Raw genomic sequence first — 26,578 nt, 5'->3', positions numbered from 1 at the left:
AGATTCCAGCTTAGTCTCATAACAGCCTTGACAAGTATTTACTGGATAGAGCTCACACTACAGATTCATTGTGATGATCTTGGGGACTAATTGAGCAAGAATTATTGAATACTTAGTGCTCCAATGATTACAGGAATACAGGTAGTGGACATGCCTAGTAAGCAGTGTAAAATCATTATTTTGTTTTATTTCGAGTGGCGAACACAGGGTCGAAAATCTCCTGTGACCAGGTTAGACTTCTACGGCCATAAGAGAAGGCAGGCTGAGTGATTTCATCACAGGCTTTGTGACAGTGGTTTACAAAACCAGTGTCCTTTCACTAGAGATGCTGGTAGTGGTTTGCTGTGTGCATTGGTTCTGAGCATACTGTGTCAGTCTATGTGCAAGTTTCCCAGCGGAATACATTAGTCCTCAATGGACATGGAGGTGGTGTGAAGCTACACAGAGCTGCTCTCTCAGTAAGACGGACACATAGCCTTGATTGTTCCTGCTAGATAAAAGGCTAGAATATCAATTAATTCTATGCTTCCTTTGAGATGCAGTCGACATTTCTTGAGCAAGGCTGTCGTGCCTGATTGTGATGCATGGCCATCGTGGGCACGGAGGAAAGATGACACTGTGTCGATGGATAGATGGATGACATCTGTATGGGGTGTGTTAAGAGCATTTGTGAAGCTTGCATATGTCGGTAAGTTGAAGTGGTATTCAAGTCTCTAACTGTTTCACGTGTTTTTGTGTCTTTGAAAACGGTGATGACATTTGCAATGTGTTGGGTAGTTTTGTTATTGTTGAGTAGTCTCAGGTTTCTCATGGATCAATAAATGGTGGGAGTTGTTGAGTCGTAGTTCCATGTTCGAACTGCGTGTGGTCAGGCAGGTACTCAGCTCCGATTGATGTTATCTCGAGATTATTGAAGCTGATGACTTGTTCTGTTGTCAACAGTCGAGGTGATGAGATTCATGGGCTGGCTAACATTGTTGTTCCTGTCATTACCATCATTACCATGCCAATTCCCATGAATATGTGCCCAATTCTCGGGGTAGTTCCTTCATTAGGACTGATCATCACCATAATGGTCTCCTCGTACAGGAAGGTGCTACCAGTCTGTCAACCAATTTCATCTGTGCTACATGCATATCTCTTCTCTTGAGGAATTCAGCACTGTTACTTCAAATGTCTCAGTGTGTTGACTTATAGATTTCCATTGACAGTTGACTGGCTTTCAGTTATGTACATATACACAAAATGAGTAAATTCATTTTGCTTTCAGGGAATAGTTCTTTACAGTGATTATATTCTGAGAATGTCAGTGACACTATACCAACACCATCAATACCTGTTTTTGACGTCATAAGTTGTACTTAAAATGTGATGTCAACTGTACAATATTTTAATTTATTGTGGATTTTCATAGTCCCTAACGCAATCCGATCAAGGTCATTAAGGGATTGTCCATCTAGTTGTCCAGTAGCACCAAACCAAAATTTGGAACTGACCATTTGAAAACTGGCACCATAGGCAAAATAACACAATACTATGTTTGCTTAACATGTTGTACATGTTGTCTAGACAGTGTTATTGGTTCCAGGTGTTCAACTGAAACAGTTTCTTTTCGTAATTAGGGAAATAATCAGCCATTAGACATCATTAAGGTCGTACCAAATGGTGTGAACGTCTTCATTCCAACTACAGAGTTAGCATGACTACTTCTCATCAGTGGTGCAGCCAAATTCATGTTCTGAATTTAAACAACACATAAAATGTGTTAAGCAGGGTTCATTCTGTATGGTCACATATCCACAAATTTCATGTCTCTTTTGGAAATATCCACAAGTCACATTGATCTCATTTTGATCCAAAACATGACCATATGTGTACATGGATATACAAAAACACTGTACAAGATTGCTGTACAAAAACACTGTACAAGATTGCTGTACAAAAACACTGTACAAGATTGCTGTACAAAAACACTATACAAGATTGCTGAACAAAAACACTGTACAAGATTGCTGTACAAAAACACTATACAAGATTGCTGAACAAAAACAGTGTACAAGATTGCTGTACAAAAACACTGCACAAGATTGCTTCTCAAAAATCAATGTCAAGTATTTTTATACATAATTGCAGTACAATATCTCAGTATAAGAGGGTGGGTGGGGGTAGTCTAGTGGTTAAAGTATTCGCCTATCACGCCAAAGATCGATCACGGGTTCGATTCCCCACATGGAGACAATGTCTCCCATTTCTGGTGTCCTCCATCATGATATTGCTGGAATATTGCTAAAAGTGGCGTTAAACTCAACTCACTCACTCAGTGCATGAACCTTTTAAAGTGTATTCTACAAGATCGGTATACAAGGACACCGTGAAGTTCCCTGTACAAGAACACTGTATCTTCCTCAATGATGTCAGAAGGCATTAAACATGATATCAAAAGGGTTGTCAAATATAATATCATTAAATATTTCTTTTCATTTCATTTGTTTCTGTACATGTTTGGTTAAAAACTTAAGAAAAGAAATACAAAAATTACATTAAACTGATTAAAATATATATATTCCCGATGTGTATAAAATGGAACCCAGAGGCAAATCTGTTTTACTCCACATCAAAATGTACTGTTCAAACAGAACAACCATTCTTTATAAACTGTGGAAAGACAGTTCCGCTTCTCCATGGTTACCTGGCAAATAAGGACCTTGACAGCTCCAGGTCTAAATTCTGATACATTTTCACAAAGGCACAGCAGTGCCAGAGGAAAACCCAACAATACTGTGTGTCTATTATAGTACATCTTCTCTAAGTAAAAAGCCCAATTTGAGCAGCGAGCTTCAGGAACTGTGTAGAGGCTGATGAGGAGGCGTAATAGTCGGAGAACAGATGTAACAAGGAGGCAGAGATGAGGAGAGAGGACTCAAGAAGATGCTGGTGATGTCTCCTGGCGTAAGCTGCTAGCTGTGTCTACCAGCATTTGCCACAGTGGGCATGCAGTGTCCTATTGCTGAGAACAGGAGACATGACATTTCCAGCTCGGAATAGATGTGTTGAAAATAACCTCGTACTTATGTCACTTTGTAAATACATCATAGAGTGGTGTCTATGAATTTGAGATGTTTGTTTAAATGAAAGTGGTATATTTGTGTTGTTCTGCTGTGCCAGACGATGATTGGTGTTTGTGTTTGGAGAAGATTGGTGTTTGTGTTTTGAGTTGTTGATTCATGGTGGTGTTGTGATGAACTCATTGTTTTGCACCAAGTAAATCTGACACTAGACAAAACATTTGATCTGTGAAACCTTTCTTGCACAATGAATTATTCTCTGAGTCAGTGGCGTGGGTTGATGGCTGAGTGAGTGAGTGAGGTTTTAATGCCATTTTGAAAAGTATTTTAGTTCTGTCACCATGTGTCTGCTTATTGTAGAAGGAAATTCTGAGTGAGTTTAGTTTTTACACATCTTTTAGCAATATTCCAGCAATATTCCAGCAATATCATGGCGGGTACACCAGAAATGGGCTTCACACATTGTACCCATGTGGGGAATCGACTACCCCAACCCCCCTGGAAATCCTGAAGTGATGCAAGTCTCAGACATTTACCACTAACTACGAACATGGTGCCGACCGAGCATCATCATCAGGGAAAACGGACTTTTGAACAAAAATTCCCCACCTTGTAAGATTCACCTAATTTTTGTAATTTTTTAGGGCCTATTATAAAATTATATGAAAATAATTATGGCGTAAACATTCCATCTGGATTTTGGTTGCCTTAATTCTGTGGTTTCCACAGACACATACAGAAAATGAAATGAAAATTTTAACCCTAACTAGCTATCCCTAGTGGTATGCCTTCCTCCTAACCGATAAAGTTACCTCCCCTTGACATGACATCACACCATTGTTGTTTGAAAAAGCTCACAATTTTTCTGTATGGTCATACAGTGCACATGTACAAGATTTGAATTGAAAATTCGATCTACAAGTCTCCAACACTGATACATATCATCTATAGGTTAGTGGTGTCGACATTTGGTCCTTGGACAATCGTATTTGCCTATTATGAAATTATATGAAAATAATCCAGTCATAGTGGAGGACTAATTTTGCTATTTTAAATAATGTTATTATATTCTGAAGGGTGAACTCAAACCATCTGCTTTTAAAAGTGCAGTGTAGGACAAAATATTTCAGAAATACATCTATTTAAGATAATGACGTCTTTGTCTCATTCTATCAATTTTAAGATAAGTGCGAGAACGGTTTGTCAGTCACTAGCAAAGACAATGTGTTTTCATTTTCTTTTTTTTCTTCTGATGCATGTAACCAACATTGTTGTTTTTAGAAATAATGCGATCAAGTTTCAAAGAATTGTTCCAATTCTTATAATATCAAGACTAAATACACACAATTTTCTATTCTGATCATATATTTATTTTTTAAACTGTACACTTGTATGCATGTATATCAAATTGTATATTTCTAGAATGTATTAACTGTGTTGGACAGTAATTTAAAGTACAAGTAATTGTTATACACCAGTAATTCCGATTGACCAGGTTATAATTTGATTATTGTCCAATATAGAACCTACTTTTCAGGAATGGTTCTTGTAGACGAGTGAAATACTCATGAGCTATTCAAGCAATCCTCAAAAGCTTTTGGTCCCCATCTCATGCCAGTGGATCCATATTGTTGTTATATTGCCATGAGATATGCTACACATATACCTGTACATACTGTATTGACTGGAACATTGTGTGAAGAATGCGTCCAGGCTTATTGCTACCTTCTGCTGTGGCCTGTCCGTTGTGTATTGTCCAGTACTTCAGGCTCTGTCTAACCATTTGGAATGGGCATGTTGGTGAATACTAATATCCTGCCATTTTATGGAAGTAGGGTAAGCTGACCTACTTTTGATGCTCCAATGGGTCTGTGTTCTGATTTGTCCCATATTGAATAAAGATATATATAGTCACAATCCCTGCATATACACAATACACAACAAAAAGAAACTCGAACTGAAAAGGTAAATAATCTAGTCTAGTGGTGTTTAATTGCTTATTTGATGTTTTCACTGACTAAGGTCATGTTTGCTTGTTTGTTCACATGAAGCGATATGATGATTTTATCCTACCTCCAGAAATATGAGTTCATGACTGACTGAGTTTGGTTTTACGCCGCTTTTAGCAATATTCCAGCAATATCACGGCGTGGGACACCAGAAATGGGCGGCTTCACAAATTGTACCCATGTTGGGAATCGAACCCGGGCCTTCAGCGTGACGAGCAAACGCTTTAACCACTAGGCTACCCCACCGCCCCATGTGTTCATGAAAGTGTAACCCTTAGATAAGCTGACCCCTTCCTTCAGACTGAATTTTGGTCCTCAAAATTTGGCTTATCTATGGTCATTTATGGTATATTTCGTCAACCAAGAGAATAATCCATCTCGATTATCTGCTGAAACCAATTCATTTGTGCATACAAGCCAAAATAGTTGTGAAAATATTAGGAGTGAGTGAGTGAGTTTAGTTTTACGCCACTGTTAGCAATGTTCCAGCAATATCACGGCGGGGGACACCAGAAATGGGCTTCACACTTTGTACTCATATGGGGAATCAAACCCAAGTCTTCGGCCGTGACGAGCAAACACTTTAACCGCTAGGCTACCCTGCTGTCCCGAAAATATTAGAAAATGACACCAGGTGTTTGTGAAGAAGGTGAGCATGTACTTATTTACTGGTTTTTACCCATCACTTGCACAATTGGCATAACAAAGTGATTTTGTGGGGGGATTTTTATTGTTTCAAAAGCTGCACCGCCATATTCCTACCATACTACAGCAACCTTCAATTATCTGAGTAATGACCACACAATAATGTTCCATGAAAGCAAGTATACTCATTTTGTTGTTATAATTTCATGTCTTTTTATGAAACAGGTCATTTGTTGTATTTTTAGGAATATTTTTCCAAAACTGACAGGTGTGTTCCATGTGTCCTTCAGTTTGTTATCCCCCTCAACGCGTTTTGCGGGGGGTATTAAAATGGACTCCGTCCGGGTCCGTCCGTGCACATTTGTCTTTTCCGGAGCAGAACTCTAAAACTGTTCAATATTTCTTCACCAAACTTGGCACATACATGGATCTGGTGGTGTACTCGTGCCTTTTGGTAGTTTTGGAATTCTGAATTAAATATTTTTGGCGTTTCCATGGCAAAAAGGTCGACTTTGACTGAAATTGGTGGTAGTGCTCTTTTCCGGAGCAGAACTCTAAAACTGTTCATTATTTCTTCACCAAACTTGGCACATAGATAGATCTGGTGGTGTAGTGGTGCCTTTTGGTTGTTTTGGAATTCTGAATAAAATATTTTTGGCATTTCCATGGCAACAAGTTCGACTTAGACTGAAATTGGTGGTAGTGCTCTTTTCCGGAGCAGAACTCTAAAACTGTTCATTATTTCTTCACCAAACTTGGCACATAGATAGATCTGGTGGTGTAGTGGTGCCTTTTGGTTGTTTTGGAATTCTGAATAAAATATTTTTGGCATTTCCATGGCAACAAGTTTCACTTAGCCTGGAATTGGTGGTACGTGCAAATTTGTCTTTTCCGGATCAGAACTCTAAAACCGTTCAATATTTCTTCACCAAACATGGCACATACATGGATCTGGTGGTGTACTTGTGCCTTTTGGTAGTTTTGGAATTCTGAATAAAATATTTTTGGCGTTTCCATGGCAACAATTTTCACTTAGCCTGAAATTGTGGTTGTGCTCTTTTCCGGAGCTGAACTCTAAAACTGTTCACTATTTCTTCACCAAACTTGGCACATAGACAGATCTGGTGGTGTACTTGTGCCTTTTGGTAGTTTTGGAATTCTGAATAAAATATTTTAGGCATTTCCATGGCAACAAGTTTGACTTAGACTGAAATTGGTGGTTGTGCTCTTTTCCATAGCAGAACTCTAAAACCATTTTCTCTATTTCTTCACCAAACTTGGCACATACCTGGATCTGGTGGTGTACTGGTGCCTTTTGGTAGTTTTGGAATTCTGAATAAAATATTTTTGGCGTTTCCATGCCAACAAGTTTGACATAGAATGAAATTGGTGGTGGTAGTGCTCTTTTCTGGAGCAGAACTCTAAAACTGTTCATTATTTCTTCCTACAAACTTGGCACATAGATAGATCTGGTGGTGTACTGGTGCCTTTTGGTTGTTTTTGGAATTCTGAATAAAATATTTTGGCATTTCCATGGCAACAAGTTCGACTTAGACTGAAATTGGTGGTAGTGCTCTTTTCCGAACAGAACTCTAAAACTGTTCATTATTTCTTCACCAAACTTGGCACATAGATAGATCTGGTGGTGTAGTGGTGCCTTTGGTTGTTTTGGAATTCTGAATAAAATATTTTGGCATTTCCATGGCAACAAGTTTCACTTAGCCTGGAATTGGTGGTGCGATGCAAATTTGTCTTTTCGGGATCAGAACTCTAAAACCGTTCAATATTTCTTCACCAAACTTGGCACATACATGGATCTGGTGGTGTACTTGTGCCTTTGGTAGTTTTGGAATTCTGAATAAAATATTTTTGGCGTTTCCATGGCAACAATTTTCACTTAGCCTGAAATTGTGGTTGTGCTCTTTTTCGAGCTGAACTCTAAAACTGTTCACTATTTCTTCACCAAACTTGGCACATAGACAGATCTGGTGGTGTACTTGTGCCTTTTGGTAGTTTTGGAATTCTGAATAAAATATTTTAGGCATTTCCATGGCAACAAGTTTGACTTAGACTGAAATTGGTGGTTGTGCTCTTTTCCATAGCAGAACTCTAAAACCATTTTCTCTATTTCTTCACCAAACTTGGCACATACCTGGATCTGGTGGTGTACTGGTGCCTTTTGGTAGTTTTGGAATTCTGAATAAAATATTTTTGGCGTTTCCATGCCAACAAGTTTGACATAGAATGAAATTGGTGACAGTGCTCCTTTCTGGAGCAGAACTTTCAAAACCTTTCAATACTCTCCTTCCACTTTTCTATATACACACATAAATATTTGACATAATCATAACTCGTAGACATAATCATGAAGAGTATTTTGCCATTGCGGGGGATATTGATGACTTTGTCTTCTTGTTTGATCAGACATGTTGCTTTGGGCAGAGATTTCCCATGAATATGGGAAGCTTTTTGTTTCTTTTATATATCTGAATCAAGAACACATGCGAAAGTGAAGATTATATGTCAAGAGAAATATATACACATTAGTGAAGGTATTATATTGATAACCAACACATATTTTGGTTAATGAAGTTATTTCACAGCACCCACATTGCTTTTATGTATACAACATCTAGGATACTATCAAAATATACAATAAGTGATGTGACATTTTATCATCTACAAAGACCTTTCTTCATATTTATTATAATTTTCATATATTTTTGGTCATTGTACAAAAAAGTTGAAGAATGTTTTATTAAGAAATTCTCGCACTCACTTGCAAGCTTACATTATAAGTTGTTCACTGGTCACAAAGGGGGCATGGGCGAGGGGAACATAAACAAACATCGAGAGTACATCAACCCATGGGCCCCGAGGGACCAGTGAACAACGTATTTATTTTACCGAACACCTTAATTTTAATTTTGAATTGTTTGAAGCACGGGTACAAATCTTTTTGTATCCATCGCTAGATTTTGCTGACAAGAAAAACAGATTTAGAGTTATCTCCCTTCCATCAATTTGCATTCGCAAAACATTGGTAATTTCCGTACATCATACGTGATTCAATGTTATTCGAGATAAAGAATTATTACCACAAAGTACCAAATGAGTTGCCATTGACAGCAGGGTACATTGAAATGTTACTCGCTTGTAAGCGGGTTACATTGAAAATAATAGAAGAGACCTCAGCCAATCAGAAAGCGACATTTATGTGTGAGGTAAGATAATTATTATTATCCAAAACCAAGAGTATAGCTGACACACTAATGCACCAAAACAAAAATATCAATATAATTTTCATCATCTTCATTGATGTTTAATACTACTTCCTGATGATGGAATTTATTGATAACCTTTACAAAAGAGGTATTTATATTAAACATTTTTTGTGTTGTTGTCTTTTTTCAAAATTGTGTACCCAAAATAAAAATATTTCATAAATCTGCATCTAAAGTTTATTTAACTCCTGAAATTAAAATTCTACTTTAAAGTGTTTGTTTGTAATGATATCCTTTTGAAATAGAACAAGTTCTTCATTCATCTGGTTTTAAAATCACAGAATGCTTCTTGCTAGTGTCTCGGTAATATTATCATAATTTTTATGAAGCTTCTTCTAAAGTTGGTTAAACTTGATCATAAGAATGCTACTAATTTTAGTTTTAACTGACTGTTCGTAAAGGTATACTGTTAAATAAAACAAATTCTTCATATGGCTAATTCTAAAATTTATCAAACTCCCAAAATGCTTTTTTCACATGTCTCATAGTAACACTATCCTATAAACAATCCATAATAAAGCTGGTCCTAAAGTTTATTATACTTCTACCAAGCTTGTACACTGTTTCTGCGGATATTCCTACGATGTAATATATTTATGCATAGATTCCTATGTAAGGCCTAAAGAGTATTGATCATTAATCAAGTACATTCTGGTCTCATACAGAAAGTGTCTCAAGATATTGGCAAGATTTCCTGCCAGAAAACTGTGAAGCTTGCCATCTTGATGCGATATAATTCCCACAATCCTGCTGTAAAATAGCGTTTCCTGTTTTTCCTAGCCAATATTGAATATTGCTATTAGATAGAGCATTTCTCCCTGGCTTCCTCCGTTAGTATGGAATCAATGTTGCCATAGCGATGTCTGACATTGCTCAGCATGACACTCTTCAATTGTAGGTCAGTTTTAGTTTTCGCACAATCGTTGAGACATTATTGTACATAAAGATTACCGTTAAGCAAGGAAAGGTGAGGTATTGTGTCGTCATGACAGTGTAGCAAATAGACGCAATATCAAGTCAGGCACATGACAGGGGCCTTCATCTATTTAGTTGATAGGTAGACGGTATGCAAGACTTGTGTATGACTTGGTTCAATCTATTTTGTTGATGGTTAATAATTTGGAAATCATTATTAATTCTTTGATGATCAATGCTTATAGATATTTCAAATGATGATATTTTAGATTAATTTTGATATTTAAAGTATGATGAGGTGAATATTTTGTTTGAATTACCATCGATGCTTTGTGATTGTGTGTCTTGGTTTGCTATAGTTTATGACTGAGAGAATGGCGATGTTTCAGAATGTGGGTTATGAGTCAGAATGAGATAATATGTCAGTAGTGATGTGTCAGAATGAGATAAGGTGTCAGAGTGAGATAAGGTGTCAGAATGATATGTGTCAGAATGAGATAATGTGTCAGAGTCAGAGAGATAATGTGTCAGAATGAGATAATGTGTCAGAGTGAGATAATGTGTCAGAATGAGATAATGTATCAGAGTGAGATAATGTGTCAGAATGAGATAATGTGTCAGAATGAGATAATGTGTCAGAATGAGATAATGTGTCAGAATGAGATAATGTGTCAGAATGAGATAATGTGTCAGCATGAGATAATGTGTCAGAATGAGATAATGTGTCAGCATGAGATAATGTGTCAGAGTGAGATAACGTGTCAGAGTGAGATAATATGTCAGCATGAGATAATGTGTCAGAGTGAGATAATGTGTCAGCATGATATAATGTGTCAGCATGAGATAATGTGTCAGAGTGAGATAATGTGTCAGAGTGAGATAATGTGTCACAATGGGGATAATGTTTGTCAGATTTTGATTAGCTTCGACCCATCATAAGAAGTCAAAGTATAACCATTTGTTGAATATTTAAATTCCCTTTTTCTCCCTATGTCTGTAAAAATAGCAAAATTAGGATTCACTTTCTGAAATGGTTCCCTGCAATGTCTTGTAAGAGGCGTCCTAATGGATTGAGTGGTTAGTGACTATGGTTGGTCGTGTAATGCCATTATACCCTAAGGACATGGGTTAGTGCTCAGAATATCAATCACTGGATGAAGACTTGAGTACTTGAGGCTTCCATCACAGGGCTGGAATACTGCTGAGTGCAGCATTAAACAACAAGCAACCATTTGGTAAATGAGGAATGTGAAGGTCTACAGCGACTCTGATGGGTAACCTAGTGGTTAAAGCATTCACTTGTCACACGGAAGATGGTACAATGTGTTAGCCCATTTCTGGTGTCCCCCTGCCATGATATTGCTGGAATATTGCTAAAAGTGAAAGTCTCGTAAAACTAAACTCACAAACTAAATTGTCATCATATCCATTGTGTAAGGAGCAACATATCCACACCTAGATCCTAGCACACCTAAGGGAAGCAACTCTGCCTTTACCCAACTTGTTTATTAAGGAAGGTTGATGGTGAAGTGGATGACTAGAAATTGAGTTGCCCTTGGCAAAAGTTTTACCCAACAAGAAATGGAGTATTTGAGTATTGGAAGTGTTATGTTATCGTGTCAAGAGCTTGTTTAACAAACGCTCCGAGGCAAGTGAGTTGATCTAATGTTGAAGGTAGCCACAGGCAGGCAGAAAGTCTGCTGAATTGGATCATTACTTCCAGGAACTGTCGGCTGGGTACCAGTTCCTCAACTCCTTACATATTGCACTTAAACGGTTGCTTAATAAATGTCTCATTTGGCAGTTTATTTGAATTTAACAATATTTCCGAGTTCCACAAATGCTTGTCTCACTGACTCTTAATATGTCCCACTTGTGTAATGATCAAATGAAGCTTGGGTCCATTTGTAACAGTTTCACACCAAATGGGTGATTTCAATCAACTGACCTAAATAATAATTTGAAAGTCTTTGATGTGATTTGCCCATGTTAATTTGAGGAGGTTTAGGGGACACAAGGGAGTATTTATTCCTGATATGGATAATGTTCCTTCTGTCTGGACCTGTTCATGATGAAGCTCTGTTGAATCCCATACAAGGTGGAAGATGTATTAATTATTGTCCAATGTTGCAGCCCACTCAGAGATCGCCATCCTCATCAGGATCGGTGAACTGTTTTATGGCATTTCAAATGTACAACTCATTATAGACACCAATTATCCTTTTAGAAAAATTTAAAAGTCTCCTAATAAGGCACAAAGCGGAATTGAGATGTGTCAAAATTACCCTTAAATGCGTCTGATTTTGCCTTAAGGTTTTAAATTTGACCTTAAAGGAGACCAATCAGGTGTTGCAGGTGTTTCAGAAAGCAGATAGGTGTCAAGTAAAACTTTATAGCTGTTAAAGTGGAAATAACAGGTGTTCAAGCAAGTTTTACAGATGTGAAAGCAGGAACCTGTAAAGATTTGTAGGTGACTAAGTAAGCAGTATAGGTGTCCAAATAGGTGTTTAATAGATGTCCAATAGTGTTTAAGGCGCCCAAACAGGATTTACAGGTACTTGCTCATTGAACGTGTCACATCCTGGAGGTGAATTCATTTTTACTGACTTGCCTTGTATCCTGCTGAAACAAAATTAAAAGCCGCTAACTGGGATCATGTTGTCATTTCGAATGTTTTTCTCTGAAGTTTAAACCTTGTTTTCTGATTGTATATGTTTTTGGCAAACACAGACGTCAGGTGTTTTGAAGTAATTTTCTATGTTCTGTCTTGGGCATTAAGCTTCAAAGACAACTTTACAGAGTATGGGAAATGGTCTGTATTTCAAGTTGACTTTATAACCCCGTAAGAGCAACTTATATATAATTGTGTTTTTTATTGTGTTCTTGTGAATTATCATGCTGAATATACAATATCATAAATGTTTTGAAATTTATTTGGAATTTTTGCTCTGTTATTGTTTTACTTTTCAAATGCATAAAAACATCTTGAAAACAATTTAGATCGTGAAATTTACAGCCTGGTTTTCTAAATGTCACTTTCAAAATGAACTTTTTCACCTCACCAGACAAGTGTAAAACAAATGATATTTGGATATTAATAGTATTGTTTTAAAATATCTTTGATCATGTTTATGATCCAAAATGGAAATGGAATATTGCAGATTATGAGGAAATGTTAGATTTTGGGAAAATTGTTCTCATTGCTTTCTTTTGATACTGATTTCATGTTCTACTGAGTCACGAGAATGTCATCACTGATTCTGGCATTGTAAACACAAATAACCTCTTTGCCGCTGAAAATAGCCAACCTTTTGCCATTTTAACACAGATCCATCTCAGTTATCTGCCCGTCAGGACTGCTCTCCTTTGTACATAATCATCTCTATTTAAATACTGTCAAACCTTCTTGATTTGGTCTACCTCGGTTCAAATTCGTCTCACAACACGGACCGGAGCTGTTCACAACACTGGTTGTTAGCAGTAACAAAATCAATCTAAAGAGTGGAGCCATCGCTCAGTATAATCTTGAGTGAGTGGGATCATATTTGGTGATTGACATATACCCAAACCTAGTGATTGTGCCTACGTCATAGCGTTCAGATCATAGGCTTCCGCTGTATAATCTGAAGGTCTAGAATTGGTCGGATCGTTACCACCAGCAATTCTGATGATAGCCATCACAGACGCATATAGACGCTCGGTCAGGCTCTGGCAGGTGGACTTTTTAGATATAAAAAATATTTTGAAATCTGTTTCCTTAAGCTGGGTTTTATTTCTTTTTTTTAGATAGTTGAATTAAATGATTTTCAGATGCAATGGAGACAGATTTTATCAAGTTGTTCAAATTATATTGTATTTTTTTATACAAGATCACATTAACTTCTTTCAAAGATTCACCTGTTTCTCAGTGGTGACTTTGCATTCTGTTGTTTAAGTATTGTGTTTCTCATGGTATTGTCCTCTTCTTCATGAATACTGTCCTTGTCATATTCATTGTTCTTTCATGAATATTGTCCTCATTGTCATATTTATTGTCTTCTTCATGAATATCGTCCTTGTCATATTCATTGTTCTTTCATCAATATTGTCCTCATTGTTCTTTCATCAATATTGTCCTCATTGTCATATTCATTGTCTTCTTCATGAGCATCATCTTCTACACCATGAGCACTGCTTCCAAGTTCATTGTCTTCTTCATGAGCACCATCCTCTCCACCATGAGCACTGCTTCCAAGTTCATTGTCTTCTTCATGAGCACCATCCTCTTCACCATGAGCACTGCTTCCAAGTTCATTGTCTTCTTCAAGAGCATTGTCTTTCTCATAAAGATGAATTTATTCTTTGTAAACTTTGTCATCAGGAGAATTGTCTTCTTGGGCAGTATCTTCTTTTAGGCATTATTCTCTTCTTCATGAGCAACATTTTGATCTCCATGAGAACTACAACTACATCTTCTTGTGATCATTTTATTACTCATTCATTGACATTCTTACCTCTATGGCATTGTCTCTCCCACGAGCATTGTCTTCATCTGTTTGAATATTGTCTTGCTCTTCGTGAACTTTGTGTTCTTCACTATAAGCAGTCACTGTCATCTTCTCAGTGAACATTATCTTCTCATGCATGAGCATTGTCTTCCTCTCCTCTTCCTCTCCTAAGCATTGTTTATTTCTAAATTCTCATTGTCATCTTCTTCACCAGCATTGTCTTCTCCATAAACATCATCTCTGGCATCGTCTTTTCATGAACATCGTCTGGTCCATAAGTTTAGTCTTCTGTTAGAGCATTGTCTTCTCTATTAGGCATTGTTTTCCTCTTCATAAGCATTGTCTTCTTCTTCTCCAGTATTGTCTTCTCCATAAACATCATCTCTGGCATCGTCTTTTCATGAACATCGTCTGGTCCATAAGTTTAGTCTTCTAATTAGAGCATTGTCTTCTCTATTAGGCATTGTTTTCCTCTTCATAAGCATTGTCTTCTTCTTCTTCAGTATTGTCTTCTCCATAAACATCATCTCTGGCATCGTCTTTTCATGAACATCGTCTGGTCCATAAGTTTAGTCTTCTGTTAGAGCATTGTCTTCTCTATTAGGCATTGTTTTCCTCTTCATAAGCATTGTCTTCTTCTTCTTCAGTATTGTCTTCTCCATAAACATCATCTCTGGCATCGTCTTTTCATGAACATCGTCTGGTCCATAAGTTTAGTCTTCTAATTAGAGCATTGTCTTCTCTATTAGGCATTGTTTTCCTCTTCATAAGCATTGTCTTCTTCTTCTTCAGTATTGTCTTCTCCATAAACATCATCTCTGGCATCGTCTTTTCATGAACATCGTCTGGTCCATAAGTTTAGTCTTCTAATTAGAGCATTGTCTTCTCTATTAGGCATTGTTTTCCTCTTCATAAGCATTGTCTTCTTCTTCTTCAGTATTGTCTTCTCCATAAACATCATCTCTGGCATCGTCTTTTCATGAACATCGTCTGGTCCATAAGTTTAGTCTTCTAACTATTAGAGCATTGTTTTCTCTATTAGGCATTGTTGTACTCTTCATAAGCATTGTCTTCACAAATGTTATTGTCTTCAATATTAATTTTCAATATCCTTTTGTAAATGAATTTTGTTACCGTCATTATTTCCACATTTTTTATCTTTATCCATATATTTGTTTACTCTTTACACTATATAAATCTATTTCTCAACATGTGTGCTATTCTGGAAAAGGTCAACACAATTATTTGTGCAGTATTGGGATTACTTTACACCCTTCAAGCTTTCTTCCAACATTAAGCTGACATACTGTGATAAAACTGAAATACTGGCCTTTTGTGCATGTGAAAGTCATCTTTGATAGCTCCACCATATTGTTTCCGCATGGACGCCTCTCTCAATCAAGCTGGTCTAATGAAATTGGGGACTATATTAAGCACTAACAATTTAGGAACTGTTGAAGTCACTGCTGGAAAGCTAAGTTATTTGTTATGATATGAAATATAAGCACACCTTTTGTATGGTAGATAGGACATACCGTGTCAGATTTGTGTTCATGTTATTTTTGTGGAAGTGTTATCAGAATACAAAGTCATGTAGTCATGGATGTCTCAATATTTCTTCAAGTATTTGTAAAAAACAACAATCCTAGTTATGTTTCACCAGTCAAAAAAGCAGGTAATTTGTGATAAAGCAAGAATTGTGAGATTTTCCAACTGTTATAAAAGACTCGTGTGGTATCTGATAAATAGATCTGTATAGTTGGTGATGACATAATAATAATAATAATAATGATAATAATAATAATAACATCATGATGATAAGAGGCAGCTTCTCATGGAGATTAATTCCATGTCAGTAGATATATTCATCACACTTCTATTCTCAGCTTCCTGGGAAGTATACAGCCCAAGTCTGTTTGATGTTAGAAGGTTTTACATTCACATAGCCATTCCATCTTATCAGGTACCTGTTCACATTTCCACCCCATCCTGGCCCTGTAATGGGGGAGGTGGGGTAGCCTAGTGGTTAAAGCGTTCGCTCGTCACGACAAAGACCCGGGTTCAATTCCCTACATGGGCACAATGTGTGAAGCCCATTTCTGATCTCCTCCGCTGTGATATTACTGAAATATTGCAAAAAGCGGTGTAAAACTAAACTCATTCACTCCCTCACTTTGCTACTGTGTGAACAAGGGCAACTTTTGACAGTCCACATATCTATTATGAACTGTGAGGCTGTATCATCATCATGGCCATTTTTTCAAATCTTTATGTGTGCATGGATATGGTGGTATTTCTTGGATCCTGCAAAAATACTTGCATCGTTAAGTCTGAATATGGACATGGTTGAAACACATAATTATAGACTAGAATAGAACCCTAGTAAAGTCTTATCAGAGTTAACAAGTTGATTGAGTGGTCACTCTTTGTAGTGTAATACATTGAACATTATGTTAACCTAGTGGTTTGCTCACAATATCAACCCCCAGTTTAATTGGTCCACATGTGATTGTAATATCACTACAATATTGAAGTAACAATGAAACTTGAAGGAATTGCGTCAAGAGAGGATATCATTCACCTTTCACTGAGGGTGTACTAGTAATAAGTCTTCGGTATTTGATATCATTGGTTTGTGTGTCGTTGGTAGTCATTTCATTATGGTGGCCATATTGACTGTTGACTTTTGGGAGCAAGGGTTAAGATTTAATATCATGTTCAATGTCAAGTCAATTCTGTCAAACAGACCCAGAAATACAGTCACCCCTTGCAGTCATGCCCTTTGGGATATCGTGGTTTCGGTTAAAATGTGGGGTAATCTGTGGCTCCCATAAACAAACAAAGTTTGCATCACATAACAAGAGGGATGACTGTAATACAGCCCATGCAAGTATAGATATGTATCAAGTCTAGATTTCCACATCTGAAAATGAAGAAAGTCTATTGGCTCCATTTTGTAACATTTTATCAATATGATTAAAGAACCTTTTTCTGCAAAACATGTTCATTTCACAGACTAGATGTTAGTCTGTCAAATATTTGGGAGTAGTTTGTGCAGAGCGGAAGGTCGCGGGTTCGATCCCTGACCGCGTCATACCAAAAGACGTTAAAATATGGTACTTTTTGGTCCCTGCCTGGCACTCAGCATTAATGGGTACAACAAGGACTGGTCGGCTCGGAGTCAGTATAATGTGTCTGAGTGGGGTATTCATGCTTCACTGCGGCATGGTATCTCAGTGGGCTAGCACTATAAAACCAGCTTCAGTCTGGGCTAGTACAAGCAGCCGCACACACACATACACCCGCATGCACGTGGTCATATGAGCGAAATATTCTCAAGCACGACGTTAAACCCAGTTTCACCTCACCTCAACTTGTGCAGGATGGGAGATTTTATGGGTGCTTCATCTACCACCAAACTCTCCAGGACCAGTTTATATGAGACTGGTTCAGGTTGGAACATAGACTAACAACTAGTCTCTGAAATGAACATATTTTACTGAAAAAAGTTCATAGTAAAAAAATATAAAATATAATGAAAAGGAGCCCTGAGACCTTCTTCATTTTCAGAAGCTGAGGAAATCTAGACTTGCCACATTTTCTAGACTTGTGTGGGCTTTCTTGGATATATTTGCTTCAGGGTCTGTACGAGAGACTAGTTGGATCAATGAACATACAGTCACCACACATGGGCACTAGCCTGATATAATGCCAATCTATAATTATTGTTATATTAATTGGTATATTTAATAGTTACTATTTAACATCAGCGGAATGTTATTTCTACAATAAGGGCTCTGTTTGTCTGACTTGTTTGACTTGTCTTGTTAGACTTTGTCATGAAATAATTCCTACTGGTCGTGTATTATAACCCTTTGTCATGATATCTTATACCTAGCATCAGGGGGATAACCAGCTGTCTCTTAACGTGATAACCCTTGATCTTGATATGATAACCTTGGTTTTGATATGATAATCCTTGGTCTTGATATGATAACCTTTATCTTGATCTTGATATGATAACCCTTGATCTTGATATGATAATCCTTGTCTTGGTCTTGATATGGTCTAATCCCTTGGTCTTGATATGATAACCCTTGGTCTTGATATGATAACCTTGGTCTTCATATGATGATAATCCTTATAACCCTTGTTCTTGATATGATAACCCTTGTTCTTGATATGTCTTGATATGATAATCCTTGATCTTGATATGATAACCTTGGTCTTCATATGATAATCCTTGGTCTTGGTCCTTGGTCTTGATATGATAACCCTTGATATGTCTTGATATAATAATCCTTGGTCTTGATATGATAATCCTTTATCTTGATATGATAACATTGGTTTTGATACGATAACCATTTGTCTTAGTATGACAACTCTTGAGCTTGATATGATAACCCTTGGGCTTGATATGATAACCCAAGGATGTGATATGATACTCACTGATCATCGGATTGTCTCATCATTCCATATCTACTTTTTATGATATGATATGCTTTCAAGATGATATGATATCCACTCATTGTGATATGATATGCTGTCTATGTGATATGACTTCCAATGCTAGTGATCCACTGCCTATGTGATATGACTTCCAATGCTGGTGATATAATGCCTTCTATATGATATCATATCCACTATTCATAAAACTATATAAACTCGATATGATATATGATATCAATTCCTCTTGAATATGCTGTCCTCAGGATACAGGGGTCGATTTAAGATAGGTTAACCTACTTGCACCAGATGCAACCTGAGATAAAAACCTAGTTGCACCAGCCAAATTCCAGTTGCACTGCTTTTTTGGCAAAATGTCAGGCAAGAAATATGCTATTAAATTATTCAAAGGTTAAAAGAAAAATGAGCTGACATAATTATGCCTATAATGTTAGATTTATTGTTGATTTATTTTTCAAAAATTAACTTGCCCATGGTGCAAGTAAGACTTATAACTAGGTTGCACTTTGTAATATTGGGTTGCACCAGTGTAAGTAACAAAGCACTAAATCGAGCCCTGGGATATGATATCATTATATGATGCTCAAGTGTTATGTAACTATCAAACTATACACATTGTTTTCTAAGGTTGAACAAACCGTCATGAAACATGTGTTCTTGAGAATGTATGATCACCTGAACTCGGTACCACCTTCCTGAACTGTGTGTTTTGTTCCTGCAGACCTAGGCGAGGTTCATCCGGCCCCCACGGCCATGGACTGCTGTCCCATGCATCACAGCAGTCCCCACAGCATCACCATATGCAACAGCTGTCCCCCAGCGGCAACAAGCTGCAAGGTGAGTGAGTGAGTGAGTGATCAACAGCTGTCCCCCAGCAGCAACAAGCTGCAGGTTGAGTGAGGGTGTGAGTGAGTGAGTGAGTGATCAACAGCTGTCCCCCAGCGGCAACAAGCTGCAAGGTGAGTGGAGTGAGTGAGTGATCAACAGCTGTCCCCCAGCGGCAACAAGCTGCAAGGTGAGTGAGTGAGTGAGTGATCAACAGCTGTCCCCCAGCGGCAACAAGCTGCAAGGTGAGTGAGTGAGTGATCAACAGCTGTCCCCCAGCAGCAACAAGCTGCAAGGTCAGTGAGTGAGTGAGTGAGTGAGTGATCAACAGCTGTCCCCCAGCGGCAACAAGCTGCAAGGTGAGTGAGTGAGTGATCAACAGCTGTCCCCCAGCGGCAATAAGCTGCAAGGTGAGTGAGTGGGGTGAGTGAGTGATCAACAACAAGCTGTGAGGAAAGCTAAGTGAACTATTTGTTGAGTGAGTGGTAGGACAAGCGAGTGAGTGAGTGAGTTGAGTTTTACGCCACACTCAGCAATATTCCAGCTATATGGCGTCAGTCTGTAAATAATCGAGTCTTCAGACAATCCAGTGATCAACAGCATGAGCATCGATCTGTGCATTTGGGAACCGATGACATGTGTCAACCAAGTCAGTGAGCATGACCACCCAATCCCGTTTGTCGCCTCTTACGACAAGCATGGGTTACTGAAGATCAATATTCTAACCTGGACCTTCATGGGTAACAGGCGAGTGAGTTAACAGGTGAGTTGGAGGATGGTTGAGAGAGAGAGTGTGAGAGAGAGAATAAATGAGTGAATGAGTTGATAAATGAGTGATTGCATCATGGTGAGTATTGCATCCAACATTGCTTTTGACAATAATTCAAGAAGAAGCCAGGTTCAATGCTACTCTAAAAAAGTATTTTAGAATGACAACAAAGGCTTTTCTTTTGAAAGTACTTCAGTCAAACTGTGTCAGGTTAGTGTAAAAATATGTCTAAAATTGTGTGGGGTCTAGATGTTTATGTGAATACAGAAGGAAGGTCATATAACATTCATCATAATCTCAACAAATGCTGGATCGTTTGACTCCAGCCCTTCCAAGGGAGACAACTCTCCATTGCCAACTCTCCACTGTGCTAGAGAAACTGATACACTCCTATAGTCTGTACGATCTACGATCATAGTTTCAAATCGCTATTATTGGTTTGTATTACAAGGGAGTAAACGCAGTAATTGGAACAGTGATACAAATGCACGTGCAGTACGTGATGAGCGTTAACTTAGACCAACCCTACTTGTTCTCGGTGTTTCATTTAATGTGCATACCCCCCTTGTAATACAAACCAATAATAGCGATTTAAAACTATGATTGTTTGTTAAACAAGTTTTATCCTAAGTTGAATAAAATTCTGAGATTTAAATGTTCAATTGGCAAGGTAAAATCATGAGGATTCGCACTTCTAATTTCTCTTTATTTGATTTACGTTTTTGTTTAAAGTGAAATTCATCGGTACGTTTTCACTGCAAACAGACTATAAGTGGTAGGGAAACTACAGCTGGTTAGGCTAAGTTTTCAGTGAATATTTGTTTGATACTTTCCTCATCATATACTCCCTGAGTAACTTTATCACGATATCCTGTAACTTCATCACTCAAATAACTGAAGAGATAAATCCGCCCGCTCACAGCAATCAAAACCAAAAATGAATGAAGGGAAACAACTCTTGAATGACTGTATATCCATTAAGGTACATTTTTCAGAGATTAGAAATAATTATCAAAGATAAGAAACAGATAAATTCTGTTTGATGATATATTAATAACATTTGATGTGTTTTATCCCTACTGACACGTGGAGGAAATCGTTTCAGTACATAGCATTAACAGGATGAAGTAAGTTTGTGAGTCATAGCTTAATGAATTCATTAATGAACATGCTTTTGATTGGATGAGTGGATAATGTGAGTTAAAATACGGATCATGCTGTAGAATTAAAGATTCCAGTACAATGATTCATGCTACTGAAGGTTAAACTTGTATGATTCATTGCTGAGGCAGGTGCTTGAATCATGAATTACTTTCTTTGTTTGTATCATTGATGAATAAGTCAGCCTCCCCTAGGACTGACTGACTGAGTTTTGGTTTTACGCTGCTTTTAGCAATATTCCAGCAACATCGCGGCGGGGGACACCAGAAATGGGCTTCACACATTGTACCCATGTGGGGATTCGAACCCGGGTCTTCGGCGTGACGAGCCAACACTTTAACCATTAGGCTACCCCACCCCCCCCCTAGGAGTAAAACACCTGCAGCAAATCATATTGATGAGCAATAATTGTTTCACCTTCTGTTTGTTTTTATTTTTAAGAAAAATCATATGACATACGTGTGAAATATTAACAAATATTTGGCCTCTCAGGTTGACTTTGAAAAGTATGTTTTTAAATCTGAATGATATGGAAATGTTCTTTGTTTTCTGACAGTTCTTGCTTCTCACAGGTTTTTATATTGAAAGGGAAGCATGAATGGAGGAAGTTATTTTATTTATTCAAATTCTTATTAGCTTGCATAACTAGAAAATTAAACTTAATTTTTATGTGACTTTATTTCAACCAGTGCTCCCTGCAAACTGAACTGCAAAAAGAATTTTGTGCTAAAATTTCATTTGAGTTAAATGAGAAATTTCTTACTCATTTTTTTATGTAAATATAATCAGGTCTTGGAGTTTTTGTATTTGTGTTATAAATGTCATGGTTGGAAGTCCCCGGCCAAGTTGGGGTTTTTTAATCACCAGTCTAAATCAAACTTCAAATCCTGATCAATGTAGTTATCCTGTTTTTTACCTAGCAAACATTTTCACAACAAAATTCATACATCAACAACACCGTCAGCCTCATCCCCCATTCCAAGCCCCTCCCCACTAAATTGAAAGATGCAGGAGTAAATCTGGACAGGTTTTGAGAACAGAAAATTTATTATAATTAGACTCAGGCATTAAAGAATAGTCTTTTTATCACCAAATCAAACTTTAACTATCCTGCTCAAATGTGGGCAGATTTAGAGAACAGGAAATTTATTGTAATAGCCATGAGAAAAGCAAGATTTATGGGCGTCAACTTCTTTATTGTGAATAACAGGAAGTAAGGCCAGTATCTCTGTATCACTGGCCTCCTCGTATTTGTATTCTACATCCAATGAGACCCGTGAAGATCCGGGGTAGAATAGGTCTTCAGCAACCCATGCTTGCCACAAAAGGCGACTATGCTTGTTGTAAGAGGCGACTAACGGGATCGGGTGGTCAGGCTTGCTGACTTGGTTGACACATGTCATCGGTTCCCAATTGCGCAGATCGATGCTCATGCTGTTGATCACTGGATTGTCTGGTCCAGACTCGATTATTTACAGACCGCCGCCATATAGCTGGAATATTGCTGAGTGCGACGTAAAACTAAACTCACTCACTCACTATATCCCATCACATCTATTACCGTGTTGTCTTAGTGTATCACTGGTCTCATGTTTGTATTACATATTCATGGATTTGAACCCTCTGTGATTAGATTTCCTCAACATTGTTAAACATGTAGTGCCTTGTGTATGTATATATATATATCCCCTAGATAGTCCCTACCATTCACCTGATGAAGGAGCAAGCATATGCTCCAAAACGTCGTGTTATTCCTAATAAAGAAGTTGACATCCATAAATCTTGCTTTCCTTATGCATTCCACTTCTACATCGCAGCCCTTCAAAGTTTTGATAGCCATGAGGCATAAAAGAACTGCCCAGAACACGGTAATAACATTAATTCTCACAGATTTTTTGCCACGTGGTATTTCTGTCACAGCTGGAGTAGTGGTCAGGTTTGTTATCAATGAAGGGTCGTGTTGGTAGGCATATAGTTCTTATCAGGACCTGTCCATCGTCTTGAAGTATGACGTTGATCCGATGAAGTGAATTATCTGTTTGACACCACTCTACTGTCCCAGGCCCTGATAACAACAACAGTGACGTCAACATCGTCTTGTTTTCATCTTGTGTCTGTGTCACGTGTCGAAACCGATTGTGTACTTTTGTAGGTGACTGACTGAGTATAGTTTTACGCCGCTTTTAGCAATATTCCAGCAATATCATGGCGGACACCACACCACAAGTGACCCATGCGAACGCTTTAACCACATGATGGCTACCCCACCGCCCCTTTTCTGTAGGTGAATCTTCCGACATAATTTAACTCCCCTCATGCAAACAGCTCCGTTCTTGTACAGCCATCTAGATTAGGAATAATTGTCAAGGGGTCAAACGGTTCATATTTAAGAGTCAACCCGTGAAGATCTGGGTGAGAATTGATGCAAGTAACCTATGCTTGTCGTAAGAGGCGTCTAACAGGATGAGATTTGCTGCTTGGTTGGCACATGTCATTGTTTCTCAATTGCGTAGATCGATGCTCATGCTGTTGATCTCTGGATTGTCTGATCCAGACTTCGATTACTTACAGACTGCTGGAATATAGCTGAGTGGGGTGTAAAACTAAACTTACTTACTGATTCACTCACTCACTCCTATTTAAGGGTCCCTATGTTATGGTTGAGTCAAAAAAATCTAAAACCTCAGTCATCAACAGACTGCTTCATGGTCTAGTAGATAGGGTGTCTTCCCAGAAAGGGAAGGTCTGTGGTTCAATCAAGGCTGTGTCATTAAACAATGGTACTTGTTGTTAACCAGCCTGGAGCTTGGCAGGAGGGGTCAACTTGGGGCTGGTCAGTTCTGGGTCAGTATACTGTGTCTGGGTGGGGCATTCATGTTAAACTGTGACATGGTATCACAGGGGACTGCACTATAACCTGGCATCAGCATGGATTAGTACAGGCAGGACAATTTGCCTTTGGAAAATGGTAAAATTCTGTAAAAACACTCCTTCAATGGCATACTGATGGCATTAACATAGAACAATAGCAGAGACGAATTTGTTCAAGAGGCCTTGAATTGGAAATGTGTATAATTCAGGGCTGGGACGGGTGGATAGTGAGTTGGACCTGGGTACCCATCTCAATACCCGGACCCGTTATGATCATGCGACTAATAGATTAAACAATGTAATATATTATTCTTTCATGATTAAAAAGTTGTATTGTCTTTGAGGATTTAGGCATAATTACAGTCACTTCATTTAAATATAATAACATGGTTAAGATATTAAAAAACTCAAACTTTTAGTCTCCGAGCTGAAAAATCTATCGACCTTTCTTACAAATTTGATGTCAGGATGGGTATCCAGGTAGGGTAAGGGAATGGGGGGTAGGGTACCCGGGTAGAAAATTTGGATCCGTCCCAGCCCTAGTGTCATTCTATAAAATACTGTATATATATCTAGGGGTACGGCAAAGGAATTGTTCAAAATGATTGGATATAATTTCTAGTTGCCCCTTATAGCTACATTTTCTCTCATGCACATGCACACTGCATAAACACACACCGCATAGACACACACACACACACACACACACACACACACACACACAGCACACACACACACACACACACACACACACACACACACACACACACACACACCATATTAAACTCACAAACCTGTTGAATCTTTAAAAGGTGATAATCCATACAAGCATTTAATCACAGTACATGAGTGAGTGAGTGAAGTTTTACATTGCTTTTAGCAATATTCCAGAAATATCTCGTGGGGGACATCAGAAATGACACTAGGCTACCCACTAACCGCCCCTTCTGTAGGTGAATCTTCCGACATAATTTAACTCCCCTCATGCAAACAGCTCCATTCTTGTACAGCCATCTAGATTAGGAATAATTGTCAAGGGGTCAAACGGTTCATATTTAAGAGTCAACCCGTGAAGATCTGGGTGAGAATTGATGCAAGTAACCTATGCTTGTCGTAAGAGGCGTCTAACAGGATGAGATTTGCTGCTTGGTGGGCACATGTCATTGTTTCTCAATTGCGTAGATCGATGCTCATGCTGTTGATCTCTGGATTGTCTGATCCAGACTCGATTACTTACAGACTGCTGGAATATAGCTGAGTGGGGTGTAAAACTAAACTTACTTACTGATTCACTCACTCACTCCTATTTAAGGGTCCCTATACAAAATCTAAAAATCTAAAACCTCAGTCATCAACAGACTACTTCATGGTCTAGTAGATAGGGTGTCTTCCTAGAAAGGGGAAGGTCTGTGGCCCAATCCCAGGCTGTGTCATTAAACAATGGTACTTGTTGTTAACCAGCCTGGAGCTTGGCAGGAGGGGGTCACATTGGGGCTGGTCAGTTACGGGTCAGTATACTGTGTCTGGGTGGGGCATTCATGTTAAACTGTGACATGGTATCACAGGGGGACTGCACTATAACCTGGCATCAGCATGGATTAGTACAGGCAGGACAATTTGCCTTTGGAAAATGGTAAAATTCTGTAAAAACACTCCTTCAATGGCATACTGATGGCATTAACATAGAACAATAGCAGAGACGAATTTGTTCAAGAGGCCTTGAATTGGAAATGTGTATAATTCAGGGCTGGGACGGGTGGATAGTGAGTTGGACCTGGGTACCCATCTCAATACCCGGACCCGTTATGATCATGCGACTAATAGATTAAACAATGTAATATATTATTCTTTCATGATTAAAAAGTTGTATTGTCTTTGAGGATTTAGGCATAATTACAGTCACTTCATTTAAATATAATAACATGGTTAAGATATTAAAAAACTCAAACTTTTAGTCTCCGAGCTGAAAAATCTATCGACCTTTCTTACAAATTTGATGTCAGGATGGGTATCCAGGTAGGGTAAGGGAATGGGGGGTAGGGTACCCGGGTAGAAAATTTGGATCCGTCCCAGCCCTAGT

The 26,578-nt window shown here is 38.1% G+C and overlaps 1 protein-coding gene across 1 annotated transcript in view; it reads left to right on the top strand.

Moving 5' to 3' along the window:
- Nucleotides 1-26,578, top strand: part of LOC124254979 (cAMP-specific 3',5'-cyclic phosphodiesterase 4C-like) — a 471,981-nt gene that overhangs the window by 396,820 nt on the left and 48,583 nt on the right. The window contains 1 exon segment of the mRNA XM_046688819.1: nucleotides 19,594-19,709. Within this exon segment, the coding sequence (XP_046544775.1) occupies nucleotides 19,594-19,709 (116 nt within the window).

This window comes from Haliotis rubra, unplaced genomic scaffold (genome assembly GCF_003918875.1).
Source record: "Haliotis rubra isolate DU_JTF1 unplaced genomic scaffold, ASM391887v1 Scf59, whole genome shotgun sequence".
In the NCBI taxonomy this organism is placed as follows: Eukaryota; Metazoa; Mollusca; class Gastropoda; order Lepetellida; family Haliotidae; genus Haliotis; species Haliotis rubra.
The sequence above is the reverse complement of the archived record's forward strand: the minus strand, read 5'-3'. Positions and strand labels throughout refer to the sequence as shown.